The 18,882-nt window shown below is 29.4% G+C and overlaps 2 protein-coding genes across 3 annotated transcripts in view; both read left to right on the top strand.

The window, feature by feature from the left end:
• Positions 1-11,111, top strand: part of LOC100571522 (cubilin) — a 31,270-nt gene extending 20,159 nt beyond the window's left edge. Inside the window, exons 13-34 of the mRNA XM_029490055.1 lie at positions 313-567; positions 990-1,154; positions 1,396-1,601; positions 2,125-2,299; positions 2,782-2,967; positions 3,053-3,147; positions 3,233-3,412; positions 3,988-4,395; positions 4,525-4,668; positions 4,748-4,910; positions 5,591-5,788; positions 6,676-6,817; positions 6,885-7,141; positions 7,303-7,523; positions 8,247-8,412; positions 8,482-8,693; positions 9,567-9,720; positions 9,843-10,015; positions 10,079-10,241; positions 10,321-10,461; positions 10,701-10,807; positions 10,917-11,111. Of these exons, the coding sequence (XP_029345915.1) occupies positions 313-567; positions 990-1,154; positions 1,396-1,601; positions 2,125-2,299; positions 2,782-2,967; positions 3,053-3,147; positions 3,233-3,412; positions 3,988-4,395; positions 4,525-4,668; positions 4,748-4,910; positions 5,591-5,788; positions 6,676-6,817; positions 6,885-7,141; positions 7,303-7,523; positions 8,247-8,412; positions 8,482-8,693; positions 9,567-9,720; positions 9,843-10,015; positions 10,079-10,241; positions 10,321-10,461; positions 10,701-10,807; positions 10,917-11,036 (4,031 nt within the window). The 3' untranslated portion in view covers positions 11,037-11,111. The remainder of the gene's footprint in view (positions 1-312; positions 568-989; positions 1,155-1,395; positions 1,602-2,124; positions 2,300-2,781; positions 2,968-3,052; positions 3,148-3,232; positions 3,413-3,987; positions 4,396-4,524; positions 4,669-4,747; positions 4,911-5,590; positions 5,789-6,675; positions 6,818-6,884; positions 7,142-7,302; positions 7,524-8,246; positions 8,413-8,481; positions 8,694-9,566; positions 9,721-9,842; positions 10,016-10,078; positions 10,242-10,320; positions 10,462-10,700; positions 10,808-10,916) is intronic.
• Positions 11,112-15,425: 4,314 nt separating this feature from the next.
• LOC107882148 (cubilin) overlaps positions 15,426-18,882 on the top strand; it is a 40,738-nt gene continuing 37,281 nt past the window's right edge. For both annotated transcript variants that reach the window (XM_029489605.1, XM_016802452.2), the window contains exons 1-7: positions 15,426-15,702; positions 16,230-16,359; positions 16,435-16,608; positions 16,932-16,973; positions 17,040-17,180; positions 17,763-18,011; positions 18,097-18,244. In XM_029489605.1, coding sequence (XP_029345465.1) covers positions 15,626-15,702; positions 16,230-16,359; positions 16,435-16,608; positions 16,932-16,973; positions 17,040-17,180; positions 17,763-18,011; positions 18,097-18,244 — 961 coding nt within the window. In that variant the 5' untranslated portion in view covers positions 15,426-15,625. The remainder of the gene's footprint in view (positions 15,703-16,229; positions 16,360-16,434; positions 16,609-16,931; positions 16,974-17,039; positions 17,181-17,762; positions 18,012-18,096; positions 18,245-18,882) is intronic.

Below are 18,882 nucleotides of genomic sequence, written 5' to 3'. Positions count from 1 at the left end.
ATATGTGTATGATATTATACTATTATTAATTTATATCAATACTATATTTTAAATTGTGCTTTATATATTGATTGATAGGTATGTAAACTAAAATAACTAAACAACTACTCACTGTAGTGTAACATATTTTGAATGCTATAACATTGATTTTATTATAACTTTAAAAGAACATTGATATTATTGCGATCAAAATATGTCTAAAAACGTTTCACTTCAATTTAATTTTTCCATTTTAATATTCTATATTTACAACTGTTTTAAGTGCGATTGGTTATTCTAATGTGGTAAAATATAATTATTTATCTTTCACAGCGAAATGCGGTGGTATTCGACGATCGCTCCAAGGCGCAATATCGTCACCGAAGTATCCTGGTTCATACGAGTCGAACATGGATTGCGAATACCGAATTATCGTCGACTTCAGACACCGTATCGTATTAAATTTCGATGTTGTGAGCTTGAAACGGCGGTATCCCAGCATTGGAGTATTACCGGATGTTTGGCACAACAACGATACATACGATGACACGCTGTCCATATACGACATAGACCCACTCAACAATACCAGTAAATTCTATTCATTCCCCCATGTTTTTGCTCCAGCACTGAGCAATGAATGTGTTTGAAAATGTCCCATATTGCTGTTTTCTATATTTAATCATATATATTTTTAAATTATAACAAAATAACTAGGTAATAAGTATACGGCAATATGGCACATCAAGCCAAAAACCGCATATTATCAGACAACATTCCGATTAAATGCGAAAATCGTATTATTATTACACTTATGCACACCGTAATGTATATAATAATTAAACTGCGAAATTCCAATTCTTAGTTTTCATCGTTTAAATTTCTTTATAGGAGTCTCCTTTTTAAACCAAATCAAAAATTATCATTAAATGTGATATTTCCCCCATCAGACATTATACATTTTAATATTAACATTTACAATAATTATTACATGATGTTGTTTTATTTTTTAGGGGTATTGTTATTAACGATTTTTGGTTCCAATATACCACCGAACCCCATAAAATCATCCGGTCAGGAATTGGTGATTAAATTCAAATCACACTTTAGAAATGGGCCTTTTTATTCGAAAAATACTGATGCAAAGTTTTTATTGACTTATGATACCGAGTACAATAGTAAGTTATAAAATCTTATATATATTGTGATAATTTAGCCGCAGTCATTAACGATAAATTCCATTTCAATTCCATTAATGAAATCAATAAAGTTATTGGGTATTTAATAATAAGGTATTATATTATTATTATTCCCGCATTCAATTTTAATGTTTTATAAATAGTTAATTTCAAGTATTCATTTATAATTGAGTTATCATTATTTTAACTTGTCTTATAACAATATTTTATTTTTTAATAGGTTGCGATCAAATTTACAATGTTGAGAGTGGTGAAATAAGTAGTCCTTGGTATTCCAATTTGAATAGTAGACGGTTTTACTGTTCATATAAAATAACCGTACCGAAAGGACGGATGATTACTGTTGAAATTATCAAAGGGAAATCGATCGTTCAAACTTGTGATAGTTATTTATTAATAGAAAATGCCTTAAAAGAAAAATTTGTGGTAAGTGTAAAATCCTAGTCTATAATCAAACTATCATTGTAGTTAAAAAATTATATGTTTATCTAATTATATGTACCTACCTATCTAGTGATACTTATATTAAAAATATGAATGCTCAAATAGTGATGTAACATATTACATTATATTTGTAGATTCAAAAAATGTATAAATACCAACAGTTATATATTATGTTGATTGTTGATACAATTCAAAATTTTTGTTTTAATGTTAATTTAATATTTTTTTTCAAATTTCTAAAAAAAAATTATAATATTTATGGTTATAAAACAATAAATAACATTAATTTTGAAAAAGTTATTTTAAAAGTTATTGAAAATGTTACTCGAATATTCCTACCTACCAGTCTAAGAAATACATTTGTAGTAGATTTAGAATGTTTAATCTAATTAGTAATTATTAATTTTAACTTAATCGCTATAATAAAAAATTACTCTGATGTTATTCAACACTTGGTAACATTAGTACACCGCACTAATTTATATTGTATTTGATATCATTAAAGGTTTTCCAAGGTGACAATACCTTTGGCACTTCAGTGTGCGTTGATCCTGTTATTAATCCTTCATCAATGAACTATATTTATGAATCAACATCGAATCAAATGGAACTTCACTATGTTTATATAAGCGGTAGTCAAACAGGGTTTCAACTGAAATTCTCGTCGAACAAACCTTCCAGTAAGTGATCATTAAAAGAAATTGCTATGCATTATATATTGAGTTATCCGTGTTCCAGTAGGTATCCTTGTAAGTTAGTTATAACAATAAGTACCTACTTACTTTAAGTGTGAAAATATCATGACATAAATAAATCCAAAAAAATCCTTTTGTTATTATTGGTAATTGATAATTGTTACTACTTATCATTTAATTTATTGCTAATATCAATTATATATCTCTATTGTTTTGTGCCCAGGCCTGTATCTTATTAAAAATAAAATAATCTAAATATGTACAGTTTTCATAGAAACTTTTGAAAACAATGGACTATTCTGAGCATGATCTTTACAATGATATGTTGAGTTTGGTTTTAAAGTACCTTAATGATTATAAAAGTGTTTAAAAAAATTATAATAATTCATTCATAACTAGAATTAAGAACCAATAAATCTAGTGTTGTACTTATTTATTGTCAATTATTGTTTATATATTTATTATAGTTTGTGGAGGAGCAATAGATGCTAGTATCAATGGTAAAATTGAATTGCCCATTAGAAATATTACCAACTTTTATTGTCAATGGGACTTGACTAACACGAATGGATCTATCGTAATAGAAGCAGATTTCAAAATTAACCAAACTAAAGTTACGTGTCCTTATGAATCTATTTTATTAGCTGCAAATGGTAAATACATATCTATTATATTTTATTTTTGTAACCCATCGGAAATTTTACAAACAATATTATTAATTCAATATTATTTATTTAGAGGATGAAAATATAATGTTGAAAAGGTACTGTCCAACTTCAAATACGAACGATAAATTTATTATTATAAGTCCATTACCAATGACTAAACTTTTGGTAAGAGTTTAGAAATTAAAGTTTAATACGATATTTGATTAAATGAAAAAACTTTTTTTTTTAATGATTAATTAACATATTTTAGTTAACCGCAGAAAAAAAATCAGTTAATTTCACAGCAAGTCTTAATTATTATACTAATATGTGTGGTGGAGTACTACGTGGGCAGACAATTACCATTACAAGTCCAAATTATCCTAATAACTATAAGGAAAATACAAACTGCGCTTGGTCAGTAGTACTTCCTGAGGGTGAAAATGTTATTGTAAGTATTGGAGCAGTGAAGTGATTTGCTTTACAAAATAATAAAGAGCTTTAACAAATATTTTTTTTATGCAATTTATTTTAAAATATGAAAAATAATTTATTATTGTTATACATAAAATATAAGAGCCCAACGTCAGATCTCCGTACTTCTTTGATATTTTGATGCTTATTATAAATTTAATTTATTCAATGAAAAATAATTCCAGTATATCATTGTTTTTCTACTGCGTGGAATAACATTGAATCATACATTATATGTTTTAATTATTCGTTGTTATTTGAATAATCAAAAATATTATACCTGGTGGATGCTTTGGAAACTCTAACTTTCAAGAAAAAATGTTTATATTCAGCTAAAATACATAATATATAAGTTAAAAACAATAATTAATTTCCCAAAATATAATAATATTTAAATAGTCAATATTAGATACATATTCAAATTTAACATAACCAGAAATTGTTTAAATTGTTTTTAAATGTTCATTGTAAACATGATATGATAAAAGAAATTTTTATTAATCTGACGTATGTTTCTATTTATTTCTATGATGGTTTATAATATATTTTTAGATTCGTTTCAATGATATCGACCTTGATTCGTCGTGCGATAACAATCATGTGATAATACACGATGGACCTAGTCCTGGAAGTCCTGTATTGGGTAAATACTGTGGTAACATTTTGCCGCAGAATTTAGTAGCTACTTCAAATGAGCTATGGATAGTATTTTCATCTGAGACTGGAAAGAATAACAGCAAAGGGTTCAATATAACTTTGGAATCCACGCAGAGTGGATGCGGAAATACTTATATAAACGAAAAAGGTAGGATATCTACCAAAAACTATCCAAACTTATATCCGAACAATGAAGAATGTGAGTGGACAATAGGAGTATTACCCAACAACAAGGTCAGCTTGCAATTCGTTGAACGATTTAATCTGGAACAAAGTGTAAACTGTACTAAAGACTATGTACAGGTAAGTCACTAATATATATTTCTATATACCAATAGCAAATATAATCTTAAGTACAACATAATTATATTATAACCGTTGAATAAAAAAGTATTGTAACTTTTGAATAAGTTTTTTTTTTTAATCTAATAGGTTTTTGATTTCGTCAATGACAACTGGGAGCCACTAGGAAACCGACTGTGTGGTCGTCAAATTCCTCCTACATTCAAATCGTCGGAAACAAAGCTTAAAGTTCGTATAAGAACTGATGGTGATATACAAGGTGAAGGTTTTAAGGTAAGTTTTCGTATTTATATTGATTTTAAAAATAAAAAAAATTTTATAAATTTATAATAAATAATAAATTGTTATTTAGGCCGAGTGGAAGAGTTTTTGTGGTGGTATTTTTACTAAAAAATCTGGAAAAATATTTTCACCGAACTATCCTGCAGAGTATCCAAAGAATGTGAAATGCAACTTTACAATTTTATCACCGGGAGAAAATATAGAACTGACTTTTAAATCATTCGATCTAGAAGGTAGGTATCTTAGACATTGAATACTTACACATTTTTGTTAGAAAATTAATTCCTTATTAATTAATATACTAATTTGAATTCAGAAACTAAGGGATAAGCAACGACCAGTTTATATAGTTATATAACTGACTTGCGTTTTTTTTACGTTTTAATTTAAATAGTTTGCAAATCATAATTTTTATGCTTCTGATATTATCCAAACTATTATTATTTCAAAAAACCGAATTATATTATCGTGATTGGAAATCTGATATAATATCCACTATTTCAATAATCCCGTATCTACTGTATCTGTGCATAATATGAAATTATAATTGGTTGCATGACGTATAGTAAAATATTTAATAATTATTTTGATACTGAATATTAAGCTTGCTTTTTTAAATTTAACTATTACTTGGTATTTTGTTTACTTTCAACATTTAAGAAAACAATCAATATATAATTCAATAATTTAATATTTAAACTGTGACGGTAATGTTTTTGAATCAACATTTTCCAACTGGACAACTATATCGTTATAAAAACGTTAGTACTTACCTACGTAAGAAAAACTACCCTTTTAGTAGCTGATCGATATACCAGCTTCCAATTAGATATTTTTCATACATTTTAGTCATTGTTTTAATATTAAATTTAATGTTACACAAACAATATTGAATGATTGTTTTACAATCTAGGTTCCAAATGCCGGTATGACAATCTAACAATATATGACAAGATAGGTACATTTGATGACCAATCGAAACATGTTATTGGAACCTATTGTGGAGATCATGCACCAAACACATTTACGTTTGTGAATAGTGTGATGATGATATTTATGTCGGACAATTCTGTGGGAAAAAAAGGATTCGAAATAAATTACGAATTTCAAGGTAAATGATGGACCAACTAAAATTTTGGACACTTGTTTATTGTAATAAATAATGTCTTAATTGTAAACATATTATTATTTAAAAAATATTGAAGCTATTTAGCTCTAAATATAGGAATATTTATTTTGGTGCGCATGTTTTTGATCCAAGTAAATATGATTAATGCGATAAAAATTGATCCTGCATATATGACCTGGTGACAAAATATCCTGTACCATAAATATTTAACATCCGGTTAAAAACAATATAATAATCAATTGATATTAAATTATTAATTAACTGTATGTACACATGTTAAGTTGTGCTTACTAATTTCATTGTTCATTGTTGTGTGACAAGGTTATTAGTTATTACATTGTGTTCGATACATCGCTGTACCGACTGAATTTTGATTCGGAAGTATTCATTATTAGGTATATTATAGAAAACCATTATTTGCCATTATTTGAAGCTTTTTGGGTTTTAATAAATGTAAACGGTATAATTTAATATAAGTATACCTTATAAATAAATGTTGACAAATATTTTTACCTGTTATTTCTTTTTAACCGGACATGTTTTAGCCAAGTATTTTTGATTATTGATTATCACGTGATTCATAGACAATTACCAAAATAATGTTATGATAAAGAATTAAGAAACGATATTTTATATTACACTTTTATATTTAGTTTTTAAAAATCTGTTGATATTCGTGTCCAATTAACAAAATTGTTATTACCTTCAACATATAATCCTCTTCCTTCAGAATTATCGAATTTGTGGGAATTTCTGCTTTTTTAAATATTTAATTTATTTATCATTTATTATATTTATGTTTATAAAAACAATTAATAACCATTTTTATTCATTCGAATTTTATCAATACATTGATTTATTATTTACAGGGTGTGGAAGTGAAATTACTACTCCGGGAACAATTAAATCCCCAATTAGTTTTGATAGATTGTATGGTGTTTTTGGATATCCACGTAATTCAAATTGCACGTGGATTATTCGAGCTCCGCCAGAACAAATTGTACAGCTTGTGTATGTTTAAATTTACAATTGTTTTTTTTTTTTATTGGTAAAGTTATGGAATGTGTGTTTTCTACAGTTTTACTAAATTCCGCCTAGAATCAGATTATGATGACGAAGCTCCTGAAGAAGAAAGATGCCCAGACGATTATGTCAACATTTTTGACGAGTCTGATTTAAAGACTAACAATTATCCAGGCCTTGGAAAATTTTGTGGAGTTTTAGATAACAGTCTACCAGAAATTAAGTCTAAGACTAATGTTATGTATGTTAATTTTATTACTGATTCTTCAATAAATGACGAAGGTTTTGTTGGTGAAATTTCATTTACTTATGGTAAATATTAAATATTTTAGGTTTTTATGTTTCAATTGAAACAAAAATGTATTAATATTTGTACATACGTTTAGTATGGCTCATAGGTCGGGAAAAAGTTGTACATAGCCAAAAACATATACCTATGTGTTAAAATGTATTTTATTTTATTTATCTTTTAGGTGAAGCTAAAGGTTGTGGAGGTACAATCAGGTTGAACAAATCAAATATTATAGCCGGGTATACAATAAAAGTACCAAAGATATCACCAAAAACGTATTTGAATTGTGGATGGTTAATACTATTAGAGCAGTCATACGTCGCACAGATGCAATTGGTCACTTACACAGAAACTCCAAAATGCTCTTTAAACACAACAGACTGTAGATGCAGTTCTTTGCAGGTTAGGAATCATTATTTATATTTTATTATACAACTAGCTGGGGTAACTCGCTTAGGGATATGTCATCTTTGTGAGAAGATCGAGAAGATCTCTGTCGGTAAGACTTTGGTGGATGTAAGTAGTGTTTGTAACGTTGATACCACTGATTTGGCGGTCCGATTTTGATGGTGGAAATGTTTTTGAAAGCTCAGTTTGAGTTTCTAGTCGTCAGTCATTAGTCATTACCTAGTAAATCAAACCTCAACGGGCTGGATACTGTTATTGTATGAAAGTTAAAAAGCCTAAGGCTATAAGCCATGTTTAAGTCTTCGCCGATGTACTTAAATTTACTTGCAAATTAGCAACTAAAGTAGGAAGTCCAACTGAATTAGACCGTGGATAACGTTTTTTTAATTTTTTTATAAAATTAAGTATAAATTCGAATATTTGAATATCTTTAGCTTTTAGTCATCAACTGTGGAAACCGATGCATGGCTGGGAAAACAATATTTTGAAATAGCTAAAAGTTTAAAACATAAAGTTTAAATTAACCATACTTATAATCAGACAATATTCATATTTTGTAAACTATTTAAAATATGTAGGTATAATTTATTTATTTATTAAAGAAGGTATTCATATTAATTGCGTTATAGAATTATTATAGGACATGCCAATCTACAAAGTGTATTTTATGTTATATTTTTAAAAATGTTACTTTAACGTAAAAGTTTTACATTTTAGTTTTTCGATGGTCCTGGACCTAAGGCATTAAAAATCCGTCAATATTGCTCCGGAAATGTCGATTATGCTCCATTATTATCGTCTGGAAGTGAAGCTTTTATTAAATACTCATACGTCGAAACGGACGTAGACGTTAATTTTGAGATAAAGATAATACCAGTGACATGTAATTTATCTTGAATAATAAAATATAATTGTTAAAAATTAAAATATATTTATGCTTCTTTGAAAACAGCGGTTTGTGGTCCAACTTCACTGATGGTAACTAATGAAACACAAGTTTTAACGTCTCCAAACTACCCATCTGCATACGGAAATAATTTGATCTGCAATTGGTTTTTACAATCGGAGCCACTCAACACAGTTATTTCGTTACGATTCACTGATTTGGATTTGGAAAATACCACCGACTGTTCTTCTGATTATTTGGAAGTATATTACACACGGGTAAATGTATAAATATTAAAAAACCTAATAGAAAGTAAATATATACAATAAGCTGAATAAAATATGTTTATTATTTCTTTTGGAAAATATGTTATCAATAAACAGAATGAAACTTGAAGACTTACTTTAAAAAAAAATTCTGCGTAATGAAAACAGCATTGAGCTTTGAGACCATATTTGAGTACCGTATTAATTATTTGTTAGCAGATTTTGAATTATTAAATACATTGCATAGTATTTTAAGTTGGTGAATATATTTTTCAAGGCCCTTTAGTTAATAATATAATATAATAATATGGTGGCATGGGATTCGATGAAAAGACGGGAAAAACTATTTTTATTTGATCTTCCGCTCATCATGTTTTAATATTTTTTCATACTAGAGGCCTATACAAAAATACATGCCCGTAAATCAGCTAAATTTCCTATTTAATAAACCATAATATAAAAATTGTATTATTTAAATGCATTTTAAAAATTGAAAACTAATAAAGAGATTTCTGCCAGTTAGTTATTCATTATTCAAAGTTTATTAATTATACATTTGTACTTAATTTGGTTTCGAATCAAACAATTGGTTTCATTTTTCTGGATTTTGAGTACAACTATAAACGGAAACTAAATGTTATATTATATAATGTGAAATTGATATTATTGGTATTGAATAAATTGTAATACTAATGATTGATTATTTACAACCATTTTATATCTTAATATAGAATATTATTTAGTAAAACGTATAGGTATTTTTAGAAATGTTAACTTGTAAGTACTTACCAATTATAATAACGTTGATTATATGGTACCTTTAGGTATATTAATAATATTTAATGTTTCGAATATTTAAACATATTTTAATAAATATTTGTTTAGTGGGCGGATACCCCATATTCCAATACTATACGAATGTGTCACGAAAATCATACATTTGATATTGTGGATAAAATAACGAAAGGTGTTAAGTTGAAACTTCATACAGACGACAGAAAAACGTCAAAAGGTTTCAGACTAGAGTACAAAAGTACAAGTAAGTTATAAAAAATTAAATATTCTGAAAATAAATTATTCGTTTAACTGATTTCCTGGCATTACGGCTCTATCTGATTTTAATTGAACATTATTATTGACGTTGAAATTTACCTAATACAGGTTGCCAAAATACATATGACAAACCCGACGGACGTATACTTTTTAGTGAAGATGACACGGCGAGGGAAGAGGAGTGTGTATTCACGATAAGCGTAGGACAGTCAAATTTAACTATTTCTCTTTACATTTCATCGTTTCATTTTTGGGGTCCGACTCTATCTAATTACCTCAAGGTAACTTGGTGTCAACAATACAATCTATCGCGCAAATAATCTCAATCACAAATTGTATTTCAGGTGTACGACGGCCCGAGCGTTTTATCGCCGTTAGTAACCACATTGAACGACGTGAGTATGATTCCTGCTCCTATATTTTCGAATGGTTCGACATTAACGATGGCGTATAAAACGTATCCTCGCCGAGGGTTGTTGGACATGAGTTACACTTCCACGGATCAAGGTGCGATTCTACAAGTCAATAATTATATTATATGTTTCCGAGTCTGTATTTTACTGACGTGTTGTATCCGAATATATAGGTAGAGGCTGCGGTGGTAAATTGTTTAATGTCAAAGGTACGGTGACAAGCCCAATGTATCCTAACTTATACAGAGTGAGCTCCACGTGCCGATGGGATATTGCGGTACCCAGACCGAATTCAGTCAAGATTTCATTTAAAGGTGAGGAACTATAAATTGTTATACCCCTTATGCGTGTATCTACTTTAAAATAACAGTTTAAGGGACCCGGTGCCAGTTTTTCGAATTTTCCGCAATTCTATAAAATTTGGAAATTTATTATTATCAATAACAATATGTTTTGATCAATTGAAAACCAATGAAGAAACTTCCAATTATCTTCTTTTAAAATTACCAGCTTATTAATATTTTGTCATGTGATTTTGTTCTTCGAAATTTAGTGTTTAAGCTCGGTACGAGAACGACATGCGACACCGATTATTTAGAAATGCACAACGTCGACCAGATCACGGGGGTGTCGTCGTTTGTCGCTAAATACTGTGGAGGAGTGAGTACTATAACAATATAGCTGTTAATATGGTTTTTTGGTATTCAATATTATTATTAGACCACTATATACAGAAAGGTTACTTAGACAGTTTTATTCGTTTGTTTAGGATACTCCGGCGGCGCACACCAGCCAAACGGGAGCAGTTTTCATTCGTTACGTGACAACCGTTCACAACGCCGGCACTGGTTGGGTGTTACATTTTGAATTAAATCATAATAATCCTTAAAATAAATGTAATGCGTATAGAATATTATTATTAGCCTGAGAATAAAATAAAATGTTAATAAAGTCTTCTTAAGGTTTTAATCGTATTTTATTTTATTATTAAATTATTTGAATGGTATATCATTCTTCTGCTTCTTTAAGGGCCCGTTTTACAATCATAGTTTAAACCTAGGTTTAACCCACTGATTTTACCGTCCGAATTCGGTGGTTTAACCTTAGTTTAACGATTGTAATACAGGAACTTAGTGGGGTTCGGCCTTTAAGACCAACCATCCAAACAAATTTACCACCACCTCTCTCTATCCGTTGCAAATTCTCTCAACAGTCTGTTGGGTTCTACTACTTCTACCTTCTTTTTAATTATGTCTTCTCGTCTTAAGCGTGGCCTACCTAGTGGTATTTTCCCAACCGATTCTCCCTTAATGAGCATTTTTATATATGAATTATCTTTCCTCCAAGCATATCTAGACCCCATTAGTTTTCTCTTTCCAATTTTATCTGGTCGTTGAAATACATTCATTAGTTCCTCACTATGCCGTTTTTTCCATCACCGTGTGTTTCAGTCGATATAACGTCTATACATTTTTCTAAGTATTTTCCGTTCATACACTGCAAGTCTCGTATCTTCATTTCTTTCCAGGTCCATATCTCAGATGCATATAAAAAACTACTGATCGTGCGAGCGTTATGTATAATTACACTTTAAGTCTAAACAGTATACCATATAAAGTATAACACGTCATATCTCATGAAACATGAAACATGAATAATTAATAATAATATGTTATGTAGTTTTGAAATTATTATGAGTTGTGAATTTCAATTTTGATATTAATTGTTATTGTTTGTCTACTGGCTGTTTTTTCCACATCCAATAAGTTCACTCCAACGTCTGGATATGATCTTGGATTGAGTGATTATACGAAAGCCGTTAAAAATGTTTGAATTTCATGTTAATTTGTTGAAATTAACTGTTGAACTATTGTAGTGGTTTTATTTATTTATGACTTTGCAATGAGCAGTAGCACTAAAATATTTCTTTATTAGATAACAGGTTAATTCAAGTTATTGTTCTTATTATTATAAATAATATAGATAAACATTTTAAGGCATGAGCAAGGCAAAACAGAACAAATAACACAATAAGTATCACCTTAAATTAAGTTAAATTAAATAATATCTACATCCAAAGAATCTAACCAGGCCACTGCCTAAGGAGTCACTTTGATGAAGTCCTCCAGATCAACATCGTATCTTCTTAATTGGCAATCCAGAATTAGAACTGTATTTTTGCGCCACAGTCGTATTCGGACTCTCTCTGAACTTCCATGTATGCATGAGTTCGTTGCATCTACCTTGTCCTGTGTGTATTCTGTTGAGCATAACCCATATTTTCCTAGGGAGGTCCGTGCCTAAACCTGGAGTGCGCACGTTCTCTACTTCGATATCACCAGGTATCTCTCTCTGCCATTCAAGAACGGGTTTCGAGATTTAAGCCTTGGGTTTACAATTTCGTCTTCGTGTATTGCCAACTCTTGGTTAATCGATTTTGTCCTTTTCTTTTAGCACACTGTTTTGTCTCTTGATATGAGGGGGTTCTATGCTGGCTAAGTAGGGCAGTCATTGTTTGTTTGTAAGCAAGACTGTGCCTGATATTGTGCACATGACCTTCCTTAGTTGGATGTCTACCACCTGTGTGTGAGAGCTTCCTGCTATGAACTACTTGACATATAAGTTATCGTATCGTGATATTGATATGTATTTTACACTAGAAATAAGCTAATAACTAATATACGAAATTGGCTAAAAAATATATTTTTGTCGATACATTACTGTTCCAATTCAAGTGTTTTTTTTTCTATACGTAACCACGAAACTATAAGTCCAGCTGGGGTATAGAAGGCGTCTAGGCTGGCAGTCTGTTTTATGTTGAGCTATCAGCAACTCATAAAATAATTATATTGAATAAATATTATTAAAAGGTAAGCAAAAGTCGTAGCGAAGCCTTTTAGAAACCTTAATAATTTATTTTTAGACCACCAGATCCCCACAAAGGGATTTAATCATTAAATATTAAGATAATATTAAGATCACAGACACCCGATAAGCGTATCGTCGTTTGTCGCTAAATACTGTGGCGGAGTGAGTACTATAACAATAATTCATAAATTCATATATTTTTCTACCTGAAACACATTGTGATGAGTTGATAAATGTTTCTTCTTCTCACGATTTTTGATTTTTACAATATTATTTCTAGGTAATTAACCAGCCACCATGTTTCCTACGACTTAAATGTCTGTTTCGAACTGACAAGATAGCGACTTTTATCAATATCGATAAATAACATAATTAATATGTACATACGAAATCGACGAAACAAAAGAAAGTGAAATGGAATTTATACTCTTCTTGTTTAATTAAAATAACTTCTTGGTAAGATTTACAGTAATATGAACGAAATTCTGAAATATATTAGGTAAGTAAAGGAAACCTATTTCCCTACCTTCAGAAGTTATGCTTTTTTCACTCCGAGGTAGTTGAATGATTAAGTATTGTGAACTCACTTATTTTAAAATAATTAGAATGTTTTTCAAATGTTTAACTTAAAATAAAAATCTGTACCTTTGGTCACATTTTATAACTTACTAGCCGACTTGTCACATCTTCCCTTGTGATTGGTTGTTTATTTTGCCTTCAGACGATGATATGTATAATTTTTTATTCAAATGTTATCGTTTAATGTGATCGGCAAGTAAATATACAAAATGGTTAATGAAAACGTGTTGAAATGTTTCTAGCGGTATTAATGATAAATATACTTTTATTAAAAATGGTCGATCCCGTGCACTTCGTTGCCCGTTAAATGTACCAACTCTATATGACTCAAACTTTAATTAACACGTTCGTGGTCCTTTCACATTTTATATTATTAATTTACCCTCCTCAGAAAATCACTCAATTTTTTAAAATATCAACAAAAATCATTAAAAAATAGAATTTTATATTTATCAGTGCCCAAACTTATGAGTGATCATAATAGATCCGTCATATGTTTAGTTCCATTTAATACCATTGGAAATATTACTGCATGAGCAGTAATGCCCGATTTTGTGGGTTTGTAAATTACTACTATAGTAGTAGTGACCCATTACATCAAAATTGAAATTACTGCTGTAGCAGTACTGACCACGAACGTGATATGTTTAATATATATTTATATATATAAACTTGACATGTTTAAGTGGTTCATAATTTTTCCCTTGAATAGTTGAGTTAGTAAAACAGCCTTTATATTTATGATGTGAGAATGCTGAATGTGTGTTATATTTTAGTTACTTTGTAGAAAGGAATCACATCGGAGTAATGGCCCCATGGAACTGTAGAAGTACTCGCATTGTCTTACTCTTTTCCAAACAATTGTTCTATGAATAGTCTCTCGGTGGCGTATCCAGAATTTAATTTTGGCAGGGGGGAAGTGAATATGAGTGTCAAAAATGTGAAATATTTTTAAAAAAAATATTTTAATATAATTAGTTTTATTCAAAAATACAAGTTTAGTTTTATGAACATTTCTCATTAGTAATAATTACTAGTATAATTATATAATATAATATAATATAATTATAATAACAATTATTGTTCTCTTGTTTTCTTTTATATCATAATAATAATTAATATTAATAATATGATTAACACTTTTAAATGTTTTATATTGAAATATTGAAACTGTACAGAGTACACACGATAATAGTATTAATTTTATCACGAATGAAGTGTGTATAATTTTCTTGTCATAACAAACAAAATACAAAATTAAAATATAGTGTTATTTATTTTTAGTATTAGACGTGTTTATACGACGTAATTTTAGCAAACCAGTAAACAACACAACTTTAATAGTAATAATAATAATTTTAGTGGGGTCATTATGTGACAGTTGTGTATTTCTAAATGATAACTTTTATACATAAATCTATTTATTGATGTACGTATGTCCATCAATTAGCCATCTTTTATCCAGTTAAAATGTTAATATGGGTATAGGTTAATATGTTATGCATATTAGAAATTTTGCTAAGTTTATAGAACTTTTAAGAACTTTTTTTTTTTTAAAATAATGTATGACTATGATTATTGTTTCAATTTTCAAAAGTAACAGTTAAAGTACATTTTTAATTAAATAGTAAACACCATGTGTTAAAAATAACATTGTAGTTCTAGATAACATTATAAGTGATGTAGGTATACTGCACAATATCATTGTTTATGTCAATGTGTCATGTTTATCATGACTGAGTACAGACGCAAACTTACAATAATCACTTTGTGGGTGTATACAAATTATCGAATGACATAATGCAATATTTCATCGAGATACAGTGTACGTTTATTTGTGAATTGTGATGTGTGTAATTCTAATTAATGACTATATCACACATTTTATTGTATGTTGTTGTAGTCCAGAAGTCCTGTTCTTAGCAGTATTCACGGTGTTATTATACTGATTTATTAACTGTTTAGTTAGGTTTTACATAATATATCATATTAGCATCATTAGTTTAAATCAAATTCGTATTTTCCACCAATATGTGGAAAGTAATTGGCTCACTTTTTATTTTGCTTTTTATGTTAATCGCTTCGACAATTGGACAGTATAGTAATCAGTAAGTAATGTGTGTTTATTTTTTGACAATTCATAAATATTAAAATACAACAACTTTTTATTGTTACTTTAAAGTTTGATTGAAATTAAGAATATTTTTTTCCAACCATTAATTTTAAAATTGATACAATATTTTTTTAATGTCTTAATAATAACTACTAATATAGATATGATGACTAATTAATTTGTATACGAGTATAATTTTAGATAGACGAGTTAATGATAATGATAGATATGTATGGTTCATTAACGCGTTTCATTATTATATCAATACACTATATGCTTTAAAAAAAGATATTTAAAAATTGCGATAATTATAGATATGTACTGATTAAAAGTTGTCTTTACCAATTCAATTGATTTATTGTATTTTCTCATTATATGTAGCTTTATTAATATTTGTGGAGCAGTAACAAAAAAAAAAAAATGAAAGATTAATTTATCGAATTTGAATAAAAAATACAATTGAGCTTTACTTGAACAAATATTAGGTATACCTAAAACAAAATGAGCGTTTAAATAATTTAGGCCATGCTTTCGATCTGACAACGGACATCTATGCATCGACAGCGCCACTAGCCGCAATATTTCTTTGAGTACTAAAGGAAAAGGATTCATAAACGTGAATAATGAAAACTTACTTCAAATTATCGGACTGGTAATGAAATAATTGAATATATCTGTAATAAGATAATAAATAATATTTGGTAATATTAATGGGGACATTGTATAGGCTAAAGAAGCTTCGGAACTAATCGATTCGTTTCGAACAAACGATTTGCCTGAGTTTGTGGATACAATAAACAAATTTGTGCCACTGATAGATGGTCCGAGAAGTTTATCTAGTCGAGTTACCGCTCTGGAAATGCAAATTATGAATACGTCATCGAAATTATCTACTAAGGGTGTAAGTTGATTTGATTTTGCTAAGTTTTGTATGTACGAATTACAATTGTTCCATAGACAACAACTATTATTGGACTTTTTAAAGATTAACTTGATGCTTTCTAATTGTAATATTTATACAATTTTATGTGACAGCAGTGATTTATATTAATTAATTTGATATAATAATTAGAAATTCCAGTTTTAGTATAGTATATTTGAATAAATGTTGGTGTAATTAAATATTAAATATTTCTTACCCTCACGCAACAACATACATTTCCTTGCCACCGATTTCACTTAAATACTTAAAACTGTATACGGAATTTTTTTGTGTTGGCATAGAAAGGTGGAACGACGTTCGCCGCAGATAGATTAGAAGTCAGAGTGAGTAAATCGAAATTGACCCATAAGCAAATAACATGTTGTTTCAATATTTTTATAATTATATAGTTGACTAATTTGGAAAAGAAAATCACTAATCTCGTTAGTCTTCTGTCGATTAGCGAATGCTTGAGTAACCCTTGCCAGAATGGTGGCACATGTGTGGATCTTTATAACGGATTTCAATGTAATTGTCCAAATAATTGGCAGGTAAGTGTTGATATATTTTTTTATCATTGGCTATTTATGTATTAAAATTTAAAATAAAAAATAGTTTTATGTATAATGGATCTATAGGTGTAATAGATGCATAAATATTTTATATTATTGTAGAAACCTGGAAAATACTTATAATTACCTACTTTATAAACTTCGCTTTTGGACTAATGACTTTAAAAATTGACGTTTTTGGTAATATTATTTTTAATTTTAGGAACACAATTTAATGCTTTTGTGACCTAACATATTCTGTAATTTTTGTACAAAAATGTAATAAAATATCAGTCGTCTGTTAAAAGTATATAACATATTAATTTAAACCTACTGTAATATGTCAGGTATTCAAAATGTATTTTTAAAAGCATTTCGATTTGCATAACACTGCATTTCTTTAATCTTACGACGATATGTGTCCATATTATAATTTGTTGATTCCCATTTATCGAACTTTTAACTGTAGAGTGGGCTTCCAAATAGTAAAAAGATTAACATACATTATATATTCATCAGAGAATACATTTTGATACTTCAAAAATAGATCCAAAATAATATAATAGTTAATTTATTACACAGGGTAAAATGTGCGAATTGGACGTAGATGAATGTGTACGTTTCCTTCATACGGACTTAGGGTGTCAAAACGGAGCGGAATGCAAGAACACGCCTGGAAGTTACGAGTGCGTGTGCGCGGCGAACTGGTTCGGTTTGCACTGCACGAAAAGGAAGAACGACTGCGACGGGGCATTGTCGTCGGAGCTCTGCGGCAACGGCGTGTGCATCAATCAACCGTCGACGGTCGGTTACACGTGCATTTGCAATCAGGTCAGTGTCACCCCGTCATTCAGGCGGGTAGTTTTCCGAGTCCGTGTTCATACTATCGTAGGTATTTTCCTATTTTTATGTAAAGGGTTGGACTAACATGGACGGGGGACAAAATCCGGCTTGCACGAAAGACGTGGACGAATGCAAGGAAAACAAGCACACGTGCTCCACAAACCCACCGGTCGAGTGCAGGAACACCAGAGGGTCGTTTACTTGCGGAAACTGTCCCACAGGTAAATATACGAGCGCTCACGAATTGTCTCCTATCTGACCCTCGAATTGCCTTCCGTGGATTTTTTTAAAAAAGGTTAATTACTAGAAATGCCTTCTATTTTGGCTAGGGACCCTCTTGTACTGATAACTATAATCAATCGATTTCCAACCTTGTATTAGCCTTATATATTGAACCTTATATTAATAAATTAAATGAATTGAGTAAATTGATTAATTTTGACAATTTTGACGTGTTGACGAATTGTTTTGGTTTCCTTTTTGGAAGATCTAATTAATATTACCGTATGTAACTGCATTGGTTTTAATACATCCAAAAAGTTTTAAATATGAGGTTGAGTTATTAAAATATTCAACCTTATCAATTCCAAATTTAAATCCATCCCAAAGTAGAATTGTTTTAACTTAATAACTACTGACTTTCATTTTTATAAAAATTATGTACCTATTAACTTGTTGTTTATGGTGATTGTTGCACAAACAAAACTGACCATGTTGAACTGATGATGATGGAATAACGTTTAACTGATAATCAGTAATCGACAAGATTATTGCATTTAACAAATTAATCTGTCAGGGAAATACTGTATGTCAGTATGTTTTAAAAAAATAATATTTTGTACATTTCGAAAATCGATGT

The sequence above is a fragment of the Acyrthosiphon pisum genome, chromosome A2 (genome assembly GCF_005508785.2).
Source record: "Acyrthosiphon pisum isolate AL4f chromosome A2, pea_aphid_22Mar2018_4r6ur, whole genome shotgun sequence".
In the NCBI taxonomy this organism is placed as follows: Eukaryota; Metazoa; Arthropoda; class Insecta; order Hemiptera; family Aphididae; genus Acyrthosiphon; species Acyrthosiphon pisum.
This window is presented reverse-complemented; position numbering and strand designations above follow the sequence as displayed.